Raw genomic sequence first — 22,589 nt, 5'->3', positions numbered from 1 at the left:
AACCCCAAAAATCCCCATAGAAGTGATAAAAATGGGGTAAAAATGGGGTAAAAATGGGGTAAAAATGGGGTAAAAATGGGGTAAAAATGGGGTAAAAATGGAGTAAAAATGGGGTGAAAATGGGATTTGGGGTCACTGGGATTGGGGCCTCGAACCCGCGCTGCCACTCCGACACTGGCACGGGGGACACTGGGGTTACTGGGGGCACTGGGGGGCACTGGGGGCACTGGGGTTACTGGGTTACTGGGAATGGGCAAAACCCCCAAAAACCCCCAAACATGGGATAAAAATGGGGTAAAAAATGGGATTTTGGAGTCACTGGGGTCACTGGGATTGGGGCATCGAACCCGCGCTGCCACTCCGACACTGGGACGGGGGGACAGGGGTTACTGGGGGCACTGGGAATGGGCAAAAACCCCAAAAAACCCTGAAAAATGGGGTAAAAACGTGGTGAAAGTGGGGTGAAAATGGGGTAAAAATGGGGTAAAAATGGGATTTTGGGGTCACTGGGATTGGGGCCTCGAAGCAGCGCTGCCACTCCGACACTGGGACAGGTTTTGGGGTGAGTTTGGGGGTTTTTGGGGCTCACCTTCGCCGTGGGACACACGGTTGGGTTTGGGTTTTTTTGGGGGGGTTTTTGGGGTGAGTTTTGGGGTTTTTGGGGCTCACCTTCGCCGTGGGACACGCGGTTGGCTTTGGGTGGTTTTTGGGGTGGTTTTTGGGGTGTTTTAAGGTTATTTTGGGGTTTTTGGGGCTCACCTTCGCCGTGGGACACGCGGTTGGGTTTTGGGTGGTTTTTTGGGGTGTTTTAAGGTTATTTTGGGGTTTTTGGGGCTCACCTTCGCTGTGGGACAGGTGGTTGGGTCTGGGGGGTTTTTGGGGTGGTTTTTGGGGTGTTTTAAGGTTATTTTGGGGTTTTGGGGCTCACCTTCGCCGTGGGACACGCGGTTGGGTTTGGGGGGTTTTTGGGGTGGTTTTTTGGGGTGTTTTCGGGTTTTGGGGCTCACCTTCGCCGTGGGACACGCGGTTGGGTTTGGGGGGTTTTTGGGGTGTTTTTTGGGGTGTTTTCGGGTTTTGGGGCTCACCTTCGCCGTGGGACACGCGGTTGGGTTTGGGGGGTTTTTGGGGTGGTTTTTTGGGGTGTTTTCGGGTTTTGGGGCTCACCTTCGCCGTGGGACACGCGGTTGGGTTTTGGGGTGGTTTTTTGGGGTGTTTTAAGGTTATTTTTGGGTTTTTGGGGCTCACCTTCGCTGTGGGACAGGCGGTTGGGTTTGGGGGGCTTTTGGGGTAGTTTTTGGGGTGTTTTAAGGTTATTTTGGGGGGTTTTAGGGCTCACCTTCGCCGTGGGACATGCGGTTGGGTTTTGGGGTGGTTTTTTGGGGTGTTTTAAGGTTATTTTGGGGGTTTTGGGGCTCACCTTCGCCGTGGGACACGCGGTTGGGTTTGGGGTGGTTTTTGGGGTGTTTTTTGGGGTGTTTTCGGGCTGTTTTGGGGTTTTTTGGGGCTCACCTTCGCCGTGGGACATGCGGTTGGGTTTTGGGGTGGTTTTTTGGGGTGTTTTAAGGTTATTTTGGGGCTCACCTTCGCCGTGGGACACGCGGTTGGGTTTGGGGTGGTTTTTGGGGTGGTTTTTGGGGTGTTTTAAGGTTATTTTGGGGGTTTTGGGGCTCACCTTCGCCGTGGGACACGCGGTTGGGGGGCAGCGGGCCCCGCACGTGGATGATCCCGCACCTGTTGGGCATCTCGTCCTCGTTGGGGTACTCGGAGGTGTTGTAGTAATCGACCGAGTGCACGATGCGCAGGTAGAGCAGGAGGCGGGTCCAGCACCTGGGACACCGGGGACACCGGGGACATTGGGGACACTGGGGACACCGGGGACAGTGGGGACATTGGGGACACTGAGGGGACACTGAGGACACTGAGGGGACACTGGGGACACTGAGGGGACAGTGCACGATGCGCAGGTAGAGCAGGAGACGGTCCAGCACCTGGGACATTGGGGACACCGGGGACATTGGGGACACCGGGGACATTGGGGACACTGGGGACATTGGGGGGACATTGGGGACATTGGGGACACTGAGGGGACACTGAGGGGACATTGGGGACACTGGGGGGACACTGGGGACACTGAGGGGACAGTGCACGATGCGCAGGTAGAGCAGGAGGCGGTCCAGCACCTGGGACACTGGGGACACCGGGGACATTGGGGACACTGAGGGGACATTGGGGACACTGAGGGGACATTGGGGACATTGGGGACACTGAGGGGACATTGAGGACACTGAGGGGACATTGGGGACACTGAGGGGACATTGGGGACACTGAGGGGACACTGTGGACATTGAGGACACTGAGGACATCAAGGGGACATCGAGGGGATCAAGGGGACACCGGCAACGTTGGTGACACTGGTGACAATCAGGGACATTGGGGGACACTGAGGCGACATTGGGGACACTGGGGACATTGGTGACACTGGTGACAGTCAGGGACATTGGGGGACACTGAGGGGTCACGGGGACAGCAAAGGTCCCAGGACCTGCAGGAGGGTGGCACAGGGGACGTTGAGGGGACATCAGGGAGGGTCAGGAGGGGGACAGAGGACACCCAGGGACACCATGGGGACACCGTGGGGACACCGTGGGGACACCCAGGGACACCCAGGGACACTCTGGGGACACCCAGGGGACGCTGGGGACACCCAGGGACACCGTGGGGACACCCAGGGACACCCAGGGGACACCCAGGGACACTCTGGGGAGACTCTGGGGATGCCATGGGGACACTGGGGACACCCAGGGACACTCTGGGGACACCCAGGGGACGCTGGGGACACCCAGGGACACTCTGGGAACACCCAGGGACACCCAGGGGACACCCAGGGGACGCTGGGGACACCCTGGGGCGCACCTTGAGCAGTTTCTCGTCGCGCTCCACGGTGACCTCGGCCGGGTTGGTCTCGCGCGCCGCGTCCTCGGCCGGGGCCGCGCCCTGGCCCTGGCCCTGGCCCTGGCCCTGGCCCTGGCCCTGCCCCAGCAGCTCCTCCTCCTCGGCGCTCACCTCCTCGATCAGGTAATCGGTGATGTGCCGCAGCACGGGGTTCTGGGCCTGGGGACATTGGGGACACCATTGGGGACATCATTGGGGACATTGGGGACACCATTGGGGATGTGGCGCAGCACGGGGTTCTGGGCCTGGGGACAGCACAGGGGACATTGGGGACAGTGGGGACACCACTGGGGACATCAGGGACACCATTGGGGACATCAGGGACACCATTGGGGACATCAGGGACACCATTGGGGATGTGCCGCAGCACGGGGTTCTGGGCCTGGGGACAGCACAGGGGACACCATTGGGGACATCATTGGGGACATTGGGGACACCACAGGGGACATTGGGGACATCACCGGAGATGTGCCGCAGCACGGGGTTCTGGGCCTGGGGACATCGGGGACACCATTGGGGACATTGGGGACATCATTGGGGATGTGGCGCAGCACGGGGTTCTGGGCCTGGGGACAGCAGGGACACCATTGGGGACATCACAGGGGACATTGGGGACATCACCAGAGATGTGCCGCAGCACGGGGTTCTGGGCCTGGGGACAGCAGGGACACGATTGGGGACATTCATTGGGGACATTGGGGACACCATTGGGGACATCAGGGACACCATTGGGGATGTGGCGCAGCACGGGGTTCTGGGCCTGGGGACAGCACAGGGGACACCATTGGGGACAGTGGGGACACCATTGGGGACATTGGGGACACCATTGGGGATGTGGCGCAGCACGGGGTTCTGGGCCTGGGGACAGCAGGGACACCATTGGGGACATCACAGGGGACATTGGGGACACCACTGGGGATGTGGCGCAGCACGGGGTTCTGGGCCTGGGGACAGCACAGGGGACATTGGGGACACCACAGGGGACATTGGGGACACCATTGGGGACATTGGGGACACCACTGGGGGACATCACAGGGGGACATTGGGGACACCACTGGGGATGTGGCGCAGCACGGGGTTCTGGGCCTGGGGACAGCACAGGGGACACCATTGGGGACATTGGGGACACCACTGGGGACATTAGGGGACATCACTGGGGACATTGGGGACATCACCGGGGATGTGCCGCAGCACGGGGTTCTGGGCCTGGGGACAGCAGGGACACCACTGGGGACATTGGGGACATCACTGGGGACATTGGGGACATCACTGGGGACATTGGGGACATCACTGGGGATGTGCCACAGCACGGGGTTCTGGGCCTGGGGACACCACAGGGGACACCATTGGGGACATTGGGGACATCACTGGGGACATTGGGGACATCACCGGGGATGTGCCACAGCACGGGGTTCTGGGCCTGGGGACAGCACAGGGGACATTGGGGACATCACTGGGGACATTGGGGACATCACCGGGGATGTGCCACAGCACGGGGTTCTGGGCCTGGGGACAGCAGGGACACCACTGGGGACATTGGGGACACCATTGGGGACATTGGGGACACTGGGGACATTGCTGGGGACATTGGGGACATCACCGGGGACATCGGGGACACCCCAAAGGACCCTGGGGACACCAAGGACACCCCGAAGGACCCTGGTGACCCTGGGGACACCCTGGGGATGCCCCAAAGGACCCTGGGGACCCCCTGAAGGACCCTGGGGACCCTGGGGACACCCCGGGGATGCCCCAAAGGACCCTGGGGACACTGGGGACACCCCAAAGGACCCTGGGGGACACTGGTGACCCTGGGGACCCCCCAAAGGACCCTGGTGACACTGGGGACCCTGGGGACCCCCCAAAGGACCCTGGTGACACTGGGGACACCCCAAAGGACCCTGGGGACACTGGGGACACCCCGAAGGACCCTGGTGACCCTGAGGACACCCCAAAGGACCCTGGTGACCCTGCTGACACCCCAAAGGACCCTGGGGACACTGAGGACACCCCAAAGGACCCTGGTGACCCCGGGGACACCCCGAAGGACCCCGGGGACACTGGGGACACCCCAAAAGGCCCTGAGGACCCCCTGCAGGACACAGGTGACCCCGGGGACGTCCCGCAGGACCCTGGTGACCCCGGGGACACCCCAAAGGACCCTGGTGACACTGGGGACACTGGGACACCCCAAAGGACCCTGCTGACACCCCGAAGGACCCTGGTGACACTGAGGACACCCCAAAAGACCCTGGGGACACTGGTGACCCTGGGGACACCCCGAATGACCCAGGTGACCCCGGGGACGCCCCGGGGACGCGGGCGCCCGCCGTGGCTCACCCCGGGCTCGGCGGCGGGCGGGGGCTCGGGCTGGCCGGGCGCGTCCCCGCCGTCCCCGGGGGGCTCCGCGGCCGCGCCCGGGGGGCTCCAGAGGCGGCGGCGCGGGCGTCCAGGGCCTGCACCAGCCGCGCGGCCAGCTTGATGTCGTGCCGCACGATGGGGCGGTGCTGCGTCAGCCCGGACACGTTCCGCACGCGGCGCGTCAGGTCCCGGTTCACGCCGGGGCTCAGCTCACACTCCCGCAGCTGGGGAGCAAGGAACACCAAAATCCAGTGAAACCAGCCCAAAATCTGCCAAAATCACCCAAAATCCAGTGAAACCAGCCCAAAATGCATTGAAACCAGCCCAAAACCTGTCAAAACCAGCACAAAATCCATCAAAACCAGCCCAAAATGCATTGAAACCAGCCCAAAATCCACCAAAATCACCCCAAAATGCATTGAAACCACCCCAAAATTCATCAAAATCACCCCAAAAACCATCGAAACCAGCCCAAATCCCAGCCCGGTTCACGCCGGGGCTCAGCTCGCACTCCCGCAGCTGGGGAGCAAAGGAACACCAAAATGCATTGAAACCAGCCCAAAATCTGCCAAATTCACCCCAAAATCCAGTGAAACCAGCCCAAAACGCATTGAAACCAGCCCAAAATCCATCGAAACCAGCCCAAAACCTGTCAAAACCAGCCCAAAATCCATCAAAACCACCCCAAAATGCATTGAAACCAGCCCAAATCCCAGCCCGGTTCACGCCGGGGCTCAGCTCGCACTCCCGCAGCTGGGGAGCAAAGGAACACCAAAATCCATTGAAACCAGCCCAAAATGCATTGAAACCAGCCCAAAATGCATTGAAACCAGCCCAAAACCTGTCAAAACCAGCCCAAATCCAGTGAAACCAGCCCAAAATGCATTGAAACCAGCCCAAAACCCAGCCCAGGTCACGCCAGGGCTCAGCTCGCACTCCCACAGCTGGGGAGCAAAGGAACACCAAAATGCATTGAAACCACCCCAAAATCCATTCAAACCACCCCAAAATCCATTCAAACCACCCCAAAATCCATCGAACCACCCCAAAATCCATTCAAACCACCCCAAAATCCATCCAAACCACCCCAAAATCCATTCAAACCACCCCCAAACCCATCCAAACCACCCCAAAATCCACTGAAATCACCCCAAAATCCATCGAACCACCCCAAATCCATCGAACCACCCCAAATTCAGCCCCCAGCGCCCCAAACCGCACCCGGATGTTCTGCAGGCTCCAGCAGATCTCCTTGATGTTCACGCTGCGGTCGAAGGTCACCCAGCCCCTCCTGAAGAACCTGAAGGGAAAAAACGCTCTGTGAGCCCCAAAAAACCCAAAATTCAACCCAAAATCCCACCCAAAACCCACTTGGTGCCTCCTGAAAAACCTGAGAGAGAAAAAACTCCTCTGTGAGCCCCAAAAACCCCAAAATTCCACCCAAAACCCACCCAGCCCCTCCAGAACATCCCCTGGGTGATCCCCTAAAACCCCCCAAAAACCCCAAACCCCCTGAATTTGCCCCAAATCCCCCCTGAATTTGCCCCAAACCCCCCAAATTTGCCCCAAACCCCCCCGAATTTGCCCCAAATCCCCCGAATTTGCCCCAAACCCCCCCAAATTTGCCCCAACCACCCCCGAATTTGCCCCAAACCCCCCAAAACCCCAAACCCCACCGAATTTGCCCCAAACCCCCTGAATTTGCCCCAAATCCCCCAAATTTGCCCCAAACCCCCTGAATTTGCCACAAACCCCCCGAATTTGCCCCAAACCCCCCGAATTTGCCCCAAAACCCCCGAATTTGCCCCAAACCCCCCGAATTTGCCCCAAAACCCCGAATTTGCCCCAAACCCCCTGAATTTTGCCCCAAATCCCCCGAATTTGCCCCAAACCCCCTGAATTTGCCCCAAACCCCCCCGAATTTGCCCCAAACCCCGCGAATTTGCCCCAAACCCCCCTGAATTTGCCCCAACCCCCCCGAATTTGCCCCAAACCCCCCAAAAACCCCAAAACCCCCTGAATTTGCCCCAACCCCCCCTGAATTTGCCCCAACCCCCCGAATTTGCCCCAAAACCCCCGAATTTGCCCCAAACCCCCCTGAATTCACCCCAAACCCCCCCGAATTTGCCCCAAACCCCCCTGAATTTGCCCCAAACCCCCCAAATTTGCCCCAACCACCCCCCCAAAACCCCAAAACTCCCCCGAATTTGCCCCAAACCCCCCAAATTTGCCCCAAACCCCCCAAAAACCCCAAACCCCCCTGAATTTACCCAAACCCCCCTGAATTTGCCCCAAACCCCCGAATTTGCCCCAAACCCCCCAAATTTGCCCCAAACCCCCCTGAATTCACCCCAAACCCCCCCGAATTTGCCCCAAACCCCCCAAAAACCCCAACCCCCCCCGAATTTGCCCCAAACCCCCCCGAATTTGCCCAAATCCCCCGAATTTGCCCCAAACCCCCCCGAATTTGCCCCAAAACCCCCTGAATTTGCCCCAAACCCCCGAATTCACCCCAAACCCCCCGAATTTGCCCCAAATCCCCCAAATTTGCCCCAAAACGCCCCCGAATTTGCTCCAAACCCCCCAAAAACCCCAAACCCCCCAAATTTGCCCCAAACCCCCCTGAATTTGCCCCAAACTCCCCCGAATTTGCCCCAAATCCCCCCGAATTTGCCCCAAACCCCCCCGAATTTGCCCCAACCCCCCCGAATTTGCCCCAAACCCCCCCGAATTCGCCCCAAATCCCCCGAATTTTCCCCAAACCCCCCCGAATTTGCCCCAAACCCCCTGAATTTGCCCCAAATCCCCCGAATTTACCCCAAACCCCCATAATTTGCCCCAAACCCCCCTGAATTTGCCCCAAACCCCCCTGAATTTGCCCCAAACCCCCCGAATTTGCCCCAAACCCCCCAAAAACCCCAAACCCCCCCGAATTTGCCCCAAACCCCCCGAATTTGCCCCAAACCCCCCTCACCTCCTCTCGGGCTGCGGCTCCGACAGCGCCACGCGCATGAACCCGGGGTAGCGCTTGCACAGCTGGGGGCACAGCGGGATTTGGGGGGCACAGCGGGATTTGGGGGGCTCAGGGGGATTTGGGGGGGCACAGCGGGATTTGGGGGGCTCAGCGGGATTTGGGGGGCTCAGGGGGATTTGGGGGGCACAGCGGGATTTGGGGGGCTCAGGGGGATTTGGGGGGCACAGCGGGATTTGGGGGGCTCAGGGGGATTTGGGGGGCACAGCGGGATTTGGGGGGGCTCAGGGGGATTTGGGGGGCTCAGCGGGATTTGGGGGGCACAGCGGGATTTCGGGGGCTCAGGGGGATTTGGGGGGCACAGCGGGATTTGGGGGGCTCAGGGGGATTTGGGGGGGCACCGCGGGATTTGGGGGGCTCAGGGGGATTTGGGGGGCACAGCGGGATTTGGGGGGCTCAGGGGGATTTGGGGGGCACAGCGGGATTTGGGGGGCACAGCGGGATTTGGGGGGGCACAGCGGGATTTGGGGGGCACAGCGGGATTTGGGGGGCACAGCGGGATTTGGGGGGGCTCAGGGGGATTTGGGGGGCACAGCGGGATTTGGGGGGCACAGCGGGATTTGGGGGGGCACAGCGGGATTTGGGGGGCACAGCGGGATTTGGGGGGGCTCAGGGGGATTTGGGGGGCTCAGGGGGATTTGGGGGGCTCAGGGGGATTTGGGGGGCACAGCGGGATTTGGGGGGGCTCAGCGGGATTTGGGGGGCTCAGGGGGATTTGGGGGGCACAGCGGGATTTGGGGGGCTCAGCGGGATTTGGGGGGGCTCAGCGGGATTTGGGGGGGCTCAGGGGGGATTTGGGGGGCACAGCGGGATTTGGGGGGCTCAGCGGGATTTGGGGGGCACAGCGGGATTTGGGGTCTCAGGGGGATTTGGGGGGCACAGCGGGATTTGGGGGGCACAGCGGGATTTGGGGGGCTCAGGGGGATTTGGGGGGCACAGCGGGATTTGGGGGGCTCAGGTGGATTTGGGGGGGCTCAGGGGGATTTGGGGGGCTCAGCGGGATTTGGGGGGCTCAGGGGGATTTGGGGGGCTCAGGGGGATTTGGGGGGGCTCAGGGGGATTTGGGGGGCACAGCGGGATTTGGGGGGCTCAGCGGGATTTGGGGGGCTCAGGGGGATTTGGGGGGCACAGCGGGATTTGGGGGGCTCAGGGGGATTTGGGGGGGGCTCAGGGGGATTTGGGGGGCACAGCGGGATTTGGGGGGGGCTCAGGGGGATTTGGGGGGGCACAGCGGGATTTGGGGGGCTCAGGGGGATTTGGGGGCTCTCAGGGGGATTTGGGGGGTTCAGTGTCTCAGCCCCCCCCCTCCCTGAGACCCCCCCCTCACCACCCCCATCTCGGTCCCAGGGTGTTTTTTGGGGTCCCAGGATATTTTTGGGTGATTTTTTGGGGGTCCCAGGGCATTTCTGGGGTGCTTTTTGGGGGGTCCCACGGTGGTTTTTTCGGGAGTCCCAGGGCATTTTGGGGGGTCCCGGTGCGTTTCTGGGTGTATTTCAGGGGTCCCGGTGCGTTTCTGGGTGTATTTGGGGGGTCCCGGTGCGTTTCTGGGTGTATTTTTGGGTTCCCAGTGCGTTTCTGGGTGTATTTTTGGGTTCCCAGGGCATTTCTGGGTCTATCTGGGGGTTCCCAGGGCATTTTTGGGGTTCCCGGCGCGTTTCTGGGTGTATTTCGGGGGGTCCCAGTGTATTTTTGGGTTCCCAGGGCGTTTCTGGGTGTATTTCGGGGGTTCCCAGTGCGTTTCTGGGGGGTCCCGGCGCGTTTCTGGGTGTATTTTGGGGGTTCCCAGGGCATTTCTGGGTGTATTTTTGGGTTCCCAGGGCGTTTCTGGGTCTATCTGGGGGTCCCAGGGCATTTTGGGGGTCCCGGAGCGTTTCTGGGTGTATTTCGGGGGGTCCCAGTGTATTTTCTGGGTTTCCAGGGCGTTTCTGGGTGTATTTGGGGGTTCCCAGGGCATTTTTGGGGGGGGTCCCGGCGCGTTTCTGTGTGTATTTCGGGGGGTCCCAGTGTATTTTTGGGTTCCCAGGGCATTTCTGGGTCTATCTGGGGGTTCCCAGTGCGTTTCTGGGTGTATTTCAGGGGTTCCCATGCGTTTCTGGGTGTATTTTTGGGTTCCCAGGGCATTTTGGGGGTTCCCAGTGCGTTTCTGGGTGTATTTTTGGGTTCCCAGTGCGTTTCTGGGTCTATCTGGGGGTTCCCAGGGAGTTTCTGGGTGTATTTTTGGGTTCCCAGGGCGTTTCCCGGGTCTATCTGGGGGTTCCCAGGGCATTTTTGGGGGGGTCCCGGCGCGTTTCTGTGTGTATTTCGGGGGGTCCCAGTGTATTTTTGGGTTCCCAGGGGCATTTCTGGGTGTATTTTGGGGTTCCCAGGGCGTTTCTGGGTGTATTTTGGGGTTCCCAGGGCGTTTCTGGGTCTATCTGGGGGTTCCCAGGGCATTTTGGGGGTCCCGGCGCGTTTCTGGGTGTATTTTTGGGTTCCCAGGGCATTTCTGGGTGTATTTTTGGGTTCCCAGGGCGTTTCCGGGTCTATCTGGGGGTTCCCAGGGCGTTTCTGGGTGTATTTGGGGGGTTCCCAGGGCGGTTTCTGGGTCTATCTGGGGGTTCCCAGGGCATTTTGGGGGTCCCGGCGCGTTTCGGGGCGCGGCTCACCGCCACGATCTCGGCCTGGGCGATGTTGGGGCGCGATGTTCCTCATGAACAGCGAGCAGGTTTTGTGCAGCGGCCGCGGCCGCGCCTCGGGGCCGCCCCCCCGGGGCCCCCCCCGGAGCCCCCTCCTTGCCCTTGGGGGAGGGGGCGCCCGCGGGGGGAGGGGTCCCCGGCGCCGTCCCCGCCCGCGGCCTTCTCCTCCTTGGGCTCCTCTGGGGGGGCAGGGAGCGGGGTCAGGGGACACCCCCCGAAACGCTGCGGGGGGCCCCAAACCCCCGGGACACCAGAGCCCCCCGGAGACCCCAAACCCAACACAGGGACCCAACACAGGGACCCCAAACCCAACACAGGGACCCCAAACCCCAACACAGGGACCCCAAACACAGGGACCCCAAACCCAACACAGGGACCCCAAACCCCAACACAGGGACCCCAAACACAGGGACCCCAAACCCAACACAGGGACCCCAAACCCAACACAGGGACCCAAACCAGAGACCCCAAACCCAACACAGGGACCCCAAACCCAACACAGGGACCCCAAACCTAACACAGGGACCCCAAACCCCAACACAGGGACCCCAAACCCAACACAGGGACCCCAAACCCAACACAGGGACCCCAAACCCCAACACAGGGACCCCAAACCCCAACACAGAGACCCCAAACCCAACCAAGAGACCCCAAACCCAGCCCTGAGACCCCAAACCCAACACAGGGACCCCAAACCCCAACACAGGGACCCCAAACCCCAACACAGGGACCCCAAACCCCAACACAGAGACCCAACACAGGGACCCCAAACCCCAACACAGGGACCCCAAACCCCAACACAGGGACCCCAAACCAGAGACCCCAAACCCAACACAGGGACCCCAAACTCCAACACAGGGACCCCAAACCAGAGACCCCAAACCCCAACACAGGGACCCCAAACCCAACACAGGGACCCCAAACCCAACACAGGGACCCAAACCAGAGACCCCAAACCCCAACACAGAGACCCCAAACCGTGCCCAGAGACCCCAAACCCAGCCCTGAGACCCCAAACCCAACCAAGAGACCCCAAACCCCAACACAGGGACCCCAAACCCCAACACAGGGACCCAACACAGAGACCCCAAAACCAACACAGAGACCCCAAACCCCAACACAGGGACCCCAAACCCAACACAGAGACCCCAAACCAGAGACCCCAAACCCCGCCCAGAGACCCCAAACCCCAACCAAGAGACCCCAAACCCCAACACAGGGACCCCAAACCCCTAAACCAGAGACCCCAAACCCAACATAGGGACCCCAACCCCAGCCCAGAGACCCCAAACCCCAACACAGGGACCCAAACCCCAACACAGGGACCCCAAACCCAACATAGGGACCCCAAACCCAACACAGAGACCCCAAACCCAACACAGGGACCCAACACAGGAACCCCAAACCCCAACACAGGGACCCCAAACCCAACCAAGAGACCCCAAACCCAGCCCAGAGACCCCAAACCCCAACACAGGGACCCCAAACCCAACACAGGGACCCCAAACCCCAACACAGAGACCCCAAACCCCACCCAGAGACCCCAAACCCTGCCCAGAGACCCCAAACCCTGCCCAGAGACCCCAAACCCCAACACAGAGACCCCAAACCCCAACACAGGGACCCCAAACCTCAACACAGGGACCCCAAACCCAGCCCAGAGACCCCAAACCCTGCCCAGGGACCCCAAACCCCGCCCAGGGTCCCCAAAGACCCCTGAATGTCCCCAATGCCCCCCGTGTCCCCCCAGCCCCTCACCGTCCTTGCCGGGGGCTCTCCGTGCCCCCCCCTCGCTGTCCCCGCTGTCGCTGTCCCCGTCCTCGCTGTCCCGGCTGCGCTGGCGCGGCCGCGCCTGCAGGGGGCGCACGGGGGCGTCAGGGGGCGGGGCTTGGGGCAAAGAGGCGGGGCTTGGCGGGAAAGGAGAAAGGGGTGGGGTTTGGGAGAAAGGGGAGGGGCTTAAAGGGATTTAATGAGGGTGGGAGGAGCCTATGTGGGGGCCTAAAGGGGTGTGGCTTGTGTAGGGAGGCAGTGCTTTCCATGGGGAGGGGCTCTTGGGGAGGTGTGGCTTAACAAAAGGGGCGTGGCTTATTAGAAAGGGGCGTGGCTTGTTAGAAAAGGGTGTTGTTTGTTAGAAAAGGGCGTGGCTAACAGAAGAGGTGGGGCTTCGGCATCACTTTGGTAATGGTGGGGGTGGGGCTTTGTGGGGTGTGGTCAGTCGGGGGCGTGTCCACTTACCTTGGCCCCGCCCTCCTTGTCGCCTTCCTCGGCCTTGGGCCCCTTGTCCGGCCCCTCCTCCTCCTCCTCTGGCCCCGCCCCTGCCGCAGGCTCCGCCCCTGGCTCCGCCCCTTCGGCCTGTGGGGAGAGGGGGGAGTCAAAGGGGACCCCCAAAGGAACAAGAGACCCCGAAACAGACCCCGAAAAACACCGCAGGGGGCAAAAGGGACCCCAAAATGACCCCAGAGAGCCTTAAGAGAGTGTGGTGTAAGGCGACCCTAAAGAACCCCTGAGACTCAAAGCAACCTTAAAAAATCCCCCAGGGAACCCCAAGGACCCAAGGGACTCGGGCGGACGCCAGAACTCCCCGGGGAACCCCAAATTCCCCACAGGGACCCCCGACCTTGGTGCTGTCGTCGCCATCGGGGCGCTCCGTGGGGCCTTTCCCGGGGGGCTCCGGCGGCCGCGGCTCCTCCTTTTTGGGGCCTTCGGCCTTTTCCGTCCGCTCCTCCTCCTCCTCCTGCTCCAGGATCCGCAGGTCGTGCTCGGTGCCCCCCTCCATCTTAATCACCGCTGGGAAACGCAGAGAAGCAGAGGGAAAAAACGGGGTTAGGAACACCCGAAAATGGGTTAAAAGCAGCTAAAAATAAGATTCCTGACAAGAGGATTAGAAATTGAGGAGAAGAACCCTCTTTCTCTTCATGTCAATCATTGCTAGAAATGAGGAAAAGCATTAAAAATGAGAAAAACAAAACTGGATGAAAAAACCTCAAAAATTGGTTTAAGAGGACGCAAAACCAGCTAACAACCACTTCGAAGTGGGTTAAAAATACCTGAAATGGGAATAAGAATATTGGAAATTGAGTCGGAAAAGCTTCGAAATAGGTGTCCCCTCATGACTTCCCTCCACGCCATTCCCTCACACTTTCTGGCCTTTTTTCCCCCTCACAGTTCCTGCCTTTTTCCTCTCCTCACACTTTCTGTCTTTTTCTTCCCCCACACTTTCCTCTCTTTTTCTCCCCTCACACTTTCCTCTTTTTCCCCCCTCACACTTTTCTCTCTTTTCCTCCCCTCACACTTTCCCGCCTTTTTCTCCCCTCACTTTCCTGCTTTTTTTTCCCCCTCACACTTTCCTACCTTTTTTCCCCTCACACTTTCCCACCTTTTTTCCCCTCACAATTCCCCACCTTTTTCCTCTCCTCACGCTTTCCTGCATTTTCCTCTCCTCACAGTTCTTCACCTTTTTCTCCCTTCACATTTTCCTCCCTTTTTCTCCCCTCACAATTCCCCACCTTTTTCCTCTCCTCACATTTCCCCACCTGTTCCCTCTCATTTCCCCTCTTTTCCTCCCCTCACACTTTCCCGCCTTTTTCCTCCCCTCACAGTTCCTCGCCTTTTTCTCCCCTCATGTTTCCTTTTTCTCTCCTCACACATTCCCACCTTTTTCCTCTCCTCACATTTCCTTTTTCTCCCCTCACACTCTCTCACCAATTTCTCCCCTCACGCTTTCCCGCCTTTTTCTCCCCTCACAGTTCCTCGCCTTTTTCTCCCCTCACACTTTCCTCCCTTTTTCTCCCCTCACACTTCCCTCCCTTTTTCTCCTCTCACACTTTCTTTTTCTCCCCTCGTGTTTCCTTTTTCTCCCCTCACACATTCCCACCTTTTTCCTCTCCTCACACTTCCTTTTTCTTCCCTCACATTCCCTTTTCTCCCCTCACACTTTCTCACCAATTTCTCCCCTCACAGTTCCTCGCCTTTTCCTCCCCTCACATTTTCCCGCCTTTTTCTCCCCTCACAATCCCCCATCTTTTTCTCCCCTCATGTTTCCTTTTTCTCCTCTCACAGTTCCTCACCTTTTTCCTCTCCTCAAATTTTCCTCTCTTTTTCTTCCCGTCACACTTTCCTCCCTTTTTCTCCCCTCACAGTTCCCACCTTTTTCCTTTCCTCACATTTTCTTTTTCTTCCCTCACATTTTCTTACCAATTTCTCCCCTCACACTTTCCCACCGTTTTCCTCCCCTCACAGTTCCTCGCCTTTTCCTCCCCTCACACCTTCCCGCCTTTTTCTCCCCTCACAATTCCCCATCTTTTTCTCCCCTCACATTTCCTTTTTCTCCCTTCACAGTTCCTCGCCTTTTTCCTCTCCTCACATTTTCCTTTTTCTTCCCCTCACACTTTCTCGCCTTTTTCTCCCCTCACGTTTCCTTTTTCCTCCCCTCACACTTTCCTCCTTTTTTCTCCCCTCACACTTTCCCGCCTTTTTCTTCCCTCACGCTTTTCCTGCCTTCTTCCTCCTCTCACAATTCCCCACCTGTTTCCTCCCCTCACATTTCCCCTCTTTTCCTCCCCTCACAGTTCCTCGCCTTTTTCTCCCCTCACGTTTCCTTTTTCTCCCCTCACAGTTCCTCGCCTTTTTCTGCCCTCACAATTCCCCATCTTTTTCTCCCCTCACATTTCCTTTTCCTCCCCTCACACTTTCCCGCCTTTTTCTCCCCTCACAATTCCCCATCTTCTTCTCCCCTCACAGTTTCCTGCCTTTTTCCTCTCCTCACATTTTCCTCCCTTTTTCCTTTTTCTTCCCCTCACAGTTCTTTGCCTTTTCCTCCCCTCACACATTCCCACCTTTTTCCTCTCCTCACATTCCTTTTTCTCCCCTCACACTTTCTCACCAATTTCTCCCCTCACGCTTTCCCGCCTTTTTCCTCCCCTCACGGTTCCTCGCCTTTTTCTCCCCTCACACTTTCTTTTTTCTCCCCTCGCTTTTCCTTTATCTCCCCTCACAGCTCCTCGCCTTTTTCCTCTCCTCACATTCCCTTTTTCTCCCCTCACATTTTCTCACCAATTTCTCCCGTCACACTTTCCCACCTTTTTCCTCCCCTCACGGTTCCTCACCTTTTTCTCCCCTCACACTTTCTTTTTTCTCCCCTCACTTTTCCTTTATCTCCCCTCACAGCTCCTCGCCTTTTTCCTCTCCTCACATTCCCTTTTTCTCCCCTCACACTTTCTCACCAATTTCTCCCCTCACGCTTTCCCCTATTTTCCTCCCCTCAGGGTTCCTGTTTCCAAGAACTCTCCGAAATGTACTAAAACCGCCCAAAAGTAAGTTCAAAACTCAGGGGAATCAATTAAAAACACCCCAAAATTTCAGGAAACTCAGAAACGGGGCAGAAACACCCCAAAATTGCTCCGAAACCCCGACGCGCAGATCTGGAACGTTTCTGGGGAATCAGGGAGATTTTAAACAACGACTTTAAGGAAATTTTACGATTTTTCAGGAGCGGCAGGGAGGGGTTTCTGGGATGGTTTTGGTGCGACAGGAAGGGACTTTGGGGCTGTTTGTGTTTCTGCGTCAGGATTGATTTGTGCTGTCGGGGGTGGCATTTTCAGCCCGCCGCCGCCGCCGGGCGTCTCTGCGGGGTCCGAAGGGGTTTTTTGGGGCACGGGGGCGATTTCGGGGTACCTGCGTCGAGGGTTTTGATGATCTGCGGGGCGCGGTCGATGTCCAGGAGCAGGTTGTCGAACCAGCCGTGCTCCCACAGGTACAGGAAGACGCTGAGGCGGTTCCTGAGGGCGGCCTGGGCCTCCTGCTGCCGCTTCCCGGCCTCGTCCGGGTGGTACTTGGAGCGGAACCTGGGGAATTCGGGGGAAAAACAGGAGAAAACGGGGCTCAGGGGGCTGCTCCCAACCCCACGGTGCTGGAGGGGAGCCCCAGATCGGGGGTTTTTGGGGACGGGGAGTTTGGAGCGTCTGGGAAACGGGGAGGCCACGAGTGGTGGGAGAGGGGAAGGGTGGGGGTCCTGAATTTGGGTCTGGAGAATTTGGGGAGGGGGAAGAGAGCCCCAAATCTTCTGTAATTGGGAGCGGGGAGCTCCTAACTGGAATATCTGGGAAGCCTCGGTCTGACACAAGTGGGGAATGGCGAGGCCAAAATCGGTAAAATGGGGAGGGGGAGACCCCAAATTTATGGGGGAACCCCAAGTCTGGTATAATTGGGGTGGGGGAATCCCCATTTCTTACAGACAGAACCCCCCAGTGTCCCCTAAACCGGGGGGGATCCGAGCCCCCCGCAGAGGGGGTCTGGGTTTTGGGGGATTTCTGGCGTTCTCAGGGTTTTTTGGGGGGGGGTTGGTGCATTTTAGGGGTGTCCTACGTTGGTTTCAGCGGTTATTTCAGAAAAGGTTTTCAGAGATGTTTTCTGGAATCTTTGGGAAGGTTTTTGGCTCTCGGGAACGTTTCAGGTGGGATTTTTGTGTGGCTGCCTGGGGCTCGAGGGGATTTTTGGCACGTTCTGGGTTGGTTTTGAGGCTCTTCTGAGAGCCCTTTTGGGGTGTTTTGAGTCGTTTTCGGGGATGCTTTTAGGAGCGTTGTTTGCATTTCTGGGGGTGTTTTTAGACACGTGTTAACTGCGGGTTTGTGGGTGCTTCCAGGTACATTTTGGGGTGGTTTCACACCGCTTTGAGTGTGCTCTGGGGGTCTTTCCCGAGCGATTTTGGAGGGCTTTGCCTCATTTTTGGCGCGGTCTGGGGGCGCTTTCAGGAGCATTTTTGGCAGTTCTAAAAGCGTCTCGAGCCGTATTTTGTTTCCCGGGGTTTCGGGATGGTTTTGGGGCGTCTCTGGGATGTTTTGGGCTGGTGCTGAGCTGTTTCTGGGCTCTCTGAGGGCGCTCCAGGTGTTCCAGGTGGTGTCGGGGGTTGGGGGGTGTGGGCTCATACCTACACTCGCCGCGAGCGTCGCCGTCCGCCGGGCCCCGACAACTGCGGCGTTTTTAAAACCCCGGCCCCGAAATCGGCCGCTTTTTGGCACAAACCCCCCCAAAAATAAAACAACAAAGGTCCCTGGCTGCGTCCTGCACTGTGACCTCGCCGCATTGTGCGCGGCCCCCGCCCTCTCTGCCTGCCCCGCCCGGCGGCTCCGCGGCTCCCGAGGGCGCTGGGAGAGAAGGGAAGCGTTAAACCTGCAGAGACCCCAAAATTCCACCCCAAAATCCACCCCAAACCCAGCCCCGAGGGCGCTGGGAAGCGTTAAACCTGCAGAGACCCCAAAAATCCACCCCAAAATCCACCCCAGACCCAGCCCCGAGGGCGCTGGGAAGTGTTAAACCTGCAGAGACCCCAAAATCCACCCCAAAATCCACCCCAAACCCAGCCCCGAGGGCGCTGGGAAGCATTAAACCTGCAGAGATCCCAAAAAATCCACCCCAAAATCCACCCCAAATGAAGAAGGGAAGTGTTAAACCTGCAGAGATCCCAAAAATCCACCCCAAAATCCACCCCAAACCCAGCCCTGAGGGCGCTGGGAGAGAAGGCAGATGTTAAACCTGCAGAGACCCCAAAAATCCACCCCAAAATCCACCCCAAATGAAGAAGGGAAGTGTTAAACCTGCAGAGACCCCAAAAATCCACCCCAAAATCCACCCCAGACCCAGCCCCGAGGGCGCTGGGAAATGTTAAACCTGCAGAGACCCCAAAATTCCACCCCAAAATCCACCCCAGACCCAGCCCCGAGGGCGCTGGGAAGTGTTAAACCTGCAGAGATCCCAAAAAATCCACCCCAAAATCCACCCCAAATAATGAAGGGAAGCGTTAAACCTGCAGAGACCCCAAAATTCCACCCCAAAATCCACCCCAAATAAAGAAGGGAAGTGTTAAACCTCCAGAGATCCCAAAAATCCACCCCAAAATCCACCCCAAATCCAGCCCCGAAGGCGCTGGGAGAGAAGGCAGATGTTAAACCTGCAGAGACCCCAAAAATCCACCCCAAAATCCACCCCAGACCCAGCCCCGAGGGTGCTGGGAGAGAAGGGAAGCGTTAAACCTGCAGAGACCCCAAAAATCCACCCCAAAATCCACCCCAGACCCAGCCCCGAGGGTGCTGGGAGAGAAGGGAAGCGTTAAACCTGCAGAGACCCCAAAATGCACCCCAAAATCCACCCCAAACCCAGCCCCGAGGGCGCTGGGAAATGTTAAACCTGCAGAGACCCCAAAATTCCACCCCAAAATCCACCCCAAACCCAGCCCCGAGGGCGCTGGGAAGCGTTAAACCTGCAGAGATCCCAAAAAATCCACCCCAAAATCCACCCCAGACCCAGCCCCGAGGGCGCTGGGAGAGAAGGCAGATGTTAAACCTGCAGAGACCCCAAAAATCCACCCCAAAATCCACCCCAAATAAAGAAGGGAAGTGTTAAACCTGCAGAGACCCCAAAAATCCACCCCAAATCCACCCCAAATAAAGAAGGGAAGCGTTAAACCTGCAGAGACCCCAAAAATCCACCCCAAAATCCACCCCTCTCCCCTCGAGTGGTTTGGGGAGGATTTTTGGGGTCCGGGGTGGTTTTTTCCGGGTGCAGGATTGGGGTTTATTTTTGGGGGGGGGAGGAGCAGAAGGATTTGGGGGTGCAAAGATTCCTTTGGAAATCCAGAAATCCATTTTTGATTTTTTTTCTTTTTTCAAGCAGGGATTTTTTTGGGGGTTTTTGCCCCATTTTTCAGGGGGATGCACAGAGCTTTTCCAGGATGCGATTTTTTGTGGTTTCAGGTTTGGTTTTGGGTGCACTTTTTTGGAACAGCACCGTTTCTAAAACACAACCGTGCTTTAAATTAACATTTTTTCTGCATAAAAAATGATTCACAAGACAAACAATCCCCCTTAAAGCTGGAAAATTTTCCATTAGACGTACCAAAATTTCATTTTTTATCTCAATTTTTTTTTTGCACGCAGATTTTTTTTCCAGCCCGTGCTTTTTGGGGGCAATGCAGTATTTTTTCTGGATTTCCACTTTTTCTCTGAACCCCCAAATTTTTATTTTTGGATCCCAACCTTCCTCAGCCCCCAACTCCTTTTCTTTCGAGGCACAAACTCGTTCCTACACCACCACTTTCCCCTTAACATCAATTTTTTTTTGGGGATTCTAATTATTTTTAGGACCGCAGCATCTTTTTGGGGGCAAACCAATTTTCCTGGGTTTACCACCCCATTTTTGGGATGCAGTTTTTCTGGGAAAATACCATTTTTTTGTGAAAATAACCTTTTTCTGGCACTACACCCTTTTTTTTGGGAATACACCTCTGGGCACAGGCCATTTTTGGGGACGCTGTTTTACTGCCAATATCCCCATTTTTTGGCAACACCTTTTTTTTTTTTAGTACCATCCCCATTTTTTTCACCAATACCCCCATTTTTTAACCACACCCCCATTTTTTTTTAAAAAAAAAACATTTCCTTACCAAAACCCCCATATTTTTACCAACACCCCGATTTTTTTTTGGAAAAAAAAAACATTTCCTTACCAAAACCCCCATTTTTTTATCAACACCCCCATTTTTTTTTTTGAAAAAACCCCGTTTCTTCACCAAAACCCCCATTTTTTTCACCAATACCCCCATTTTTTTTACCAACACCCCCATTTTTTTTTGAAAAACACACATTTTTTTCACCAAAACCTCCATTTTTTTTTGGAAAAAAAAAACGTTTCTTGACCAAAACCCTCATTTTTTCACCAAAACCCCCATTTTTTTTTGGAAAAAACCCATTTCCTTACCAAAACCCCCATTTTTTTACCAACACCCCCATTTTTTTTCTGAAAAACCCCCATTTTTTCACCAAAATCCCCATTGTTTTTTACCAACACCCCCGTTTTTTTTCAGAAAAACCCCCATTTTTTTTGGAAAAACCCCCATTTTTTCACCAAAACCCCCTTTTTTTTTACCAACACCCCCATTTTTTTTTTTGAAAAAACCCCGTTTCTTCACCAAAACCCCCATTTTTTTCACCAATACCCCCATTTTTTTTACCAACACCCCCATTTTTTTTTGAAAAACACACATTTTTTTCACCAAAACCTCCATTTTTTTTTGGAAAAAAAAACGTTTCTTGACCAAAACCCTCATTTTTTCACCAAAACCCCCATTTTTTTTTGGAAAAAACCCATTTCCTTACCAAAACCCCCATTTTTTTACCAACACCCCCATTTTTTTTCTGAAAAACCCCCATTTTTTTTACCAACACCCCCATTTTTTTTTGGAAAAAAACCTGTTTTTTAACCAAAACCCCCAATTTTTTTTACCAACACCCCCATTTTTTTTGGAAAAAACCCATTTCCTTACCAAAACCCCCATTTTTTTTACCAACACCCCCATTTTTTTCACCAAAACCCCCATTTTTTTTACCAACACCCCCATTTTTTTTTGGAAAAAAACCTGTTTTTTAACCAAAACCCCCAATTTTTTTACCAACACCCCCATTTTTTTTTGGAAAAAAAAACCCGTTTCTTGACCAAAACCCCCATTTTTTTTTTGAAAAAAACCTGTTTCTTGACCAAAACCCCCATTTTTTTTTTGAAAAAAACCCATTTTTTCACCAATACCCCCATTTTTTTTTTGAAAAACACACATTTTTTTCACCAACACCCCCATTTTTTTCACCAACACCCCCATTTTTTTTTCGGAAAAAACCCATTTCTTTACCAAAACCCCCATTTTCTTACGAACACCCCCATTTTTTTTTAAAAAAAACCCCATTTTTTCACCAAAGCCCCCTTTTTTCACCCCCCCGTGTGGGGGCGCACGTACCACTCCTCGTCCTTGTGGGCCAGGAAGAACTCCTGCAGCTGCTGCCGCCGGAAGTCCAGCTTGTAGTCGTTGTAGCGCTTCACCGCCTCCGTCTCGTCCACGGCGTCGTCCAGCGACAGCAGGAACTCCTTGAAGCTCTTCATCACCGGCGGCGCCATGCCCAGGTCCACCTCGGCGATGGTGCCCAGCCTGCGGGCGGTATCGGGGCTTTGGGGGCGATATCGGGGCATATCGGGGGATATCGGGGGATATCGGGGCGATATCGGGGATTTGGGGGCACTATCGGGGGATATCGGGGTGATATCGGGGCTTTGGGGGCGATATCGGGGCATATCGGGGCGATATCGGGGGTTTGGGGGCGATATCGGGGCATATCGGGGCGATATCGGGGCGATATCGGGGCTTTGGGGGCGATATCGGGGCATATCGGGGTGATATCGGGGGATATCGGGGATTTGGGGGCAATATCGGGGGATATCGGGGCGATATCGGGGATTTGGGGTCGATATCGGGGGTTTGGGGTCGATATCGGGGGTTTGGGGTCGATATCGGGGGTTTGGGGGCGATATCGGGAGGTTTGGGGTCGATATCGGGGGGTTGGGGGCGCTATCGGGGATTTGGGGTCGATATCGGGGGTTTGGGGTCGATATCGGGGGGTTGGGGGCGCTATCGGGGGTTTGGGGTCGATATCGGGGATTTGGGGTCGATATCGGGGGTTTGGGGTCGACATCGGGGGGTTTGGGGTCGATATCAGGGGGTTTGGAACTGATATCAAGGAGTTTGGGATCGA

The 22,589-nt window shown here is 56.6% G+C and overlaps 1 protein-coding gene across 1 annotated transcript in view; it reads right to left on the bottom strand.

The window, feature by feature from the left end:
- Nucleotides 1-136: 136 nt before the first annotated feature.
- Nucleotides 137-22,589, bottom strand: part of SRRT (serrate, RNA effector molecule) — a gene marked incomplete at its 3' end in the record, with an annotated part of 29,942 nt that continues 7,489 nt past the window's right edge. Inside the window, 17 exon segments of the mRNA XM_053969572.1 lie at nt 137-174; nt 1,673-1,802; nt 2,157-2,180; nt 2,914-3,111; nt 5,293-5,388; nt 5,391-5,537; nt 6,535-6,613; nt 8,288-8,349; nt 10,990-11,019; nt 11,021-11,089; nt 11,091-11,156; nt 11,158-11,198; nt 12,778-12,871; nt 13,255-13,371; nt 13,637-13,806; nt 16,693-16,862; nt 21,800-21,988. Coding sequence (XP_053825547.1) covers nt 137-174; nt 1,673-1,802; nt 2,157-2,180; nt 2,914-3,111; nt 5,293-5,388; nt 5,391-5,537; nt 6,535-6,613; nt 8,288-8,349; nt 10,990-11,019; nt 11,021-11,089; nt 11,091-11,156; nt 11,158-11,198; nt 12,778-12,871; nt 13,255-13,371; nt 13,637-13,806; nt 16,693-16,862; nt 21,800-21,988 — 1,720 coding nt within the window.

Source organism: Vidua macroura, unplaced genomic scaffold (assembly GCF_024509145.1).
Source record: "Vidua macroura isolate BioBank_ID:100142 unplaced genomic scaffold, ASM2450914v1 whyUn_scaffold_247, whole genome shotgun sequence".
Classification (NCBI taxonomy): Eukaryota; Metazoa; Chordata; class Aves; order Passeriformes; family Viduidae; genus Vidua; species Vidua macroura.
Note: the sequence above shows the minus strand (reverse complement) of the source record. Positions and strands in the feature narration are given on the sequence as shown.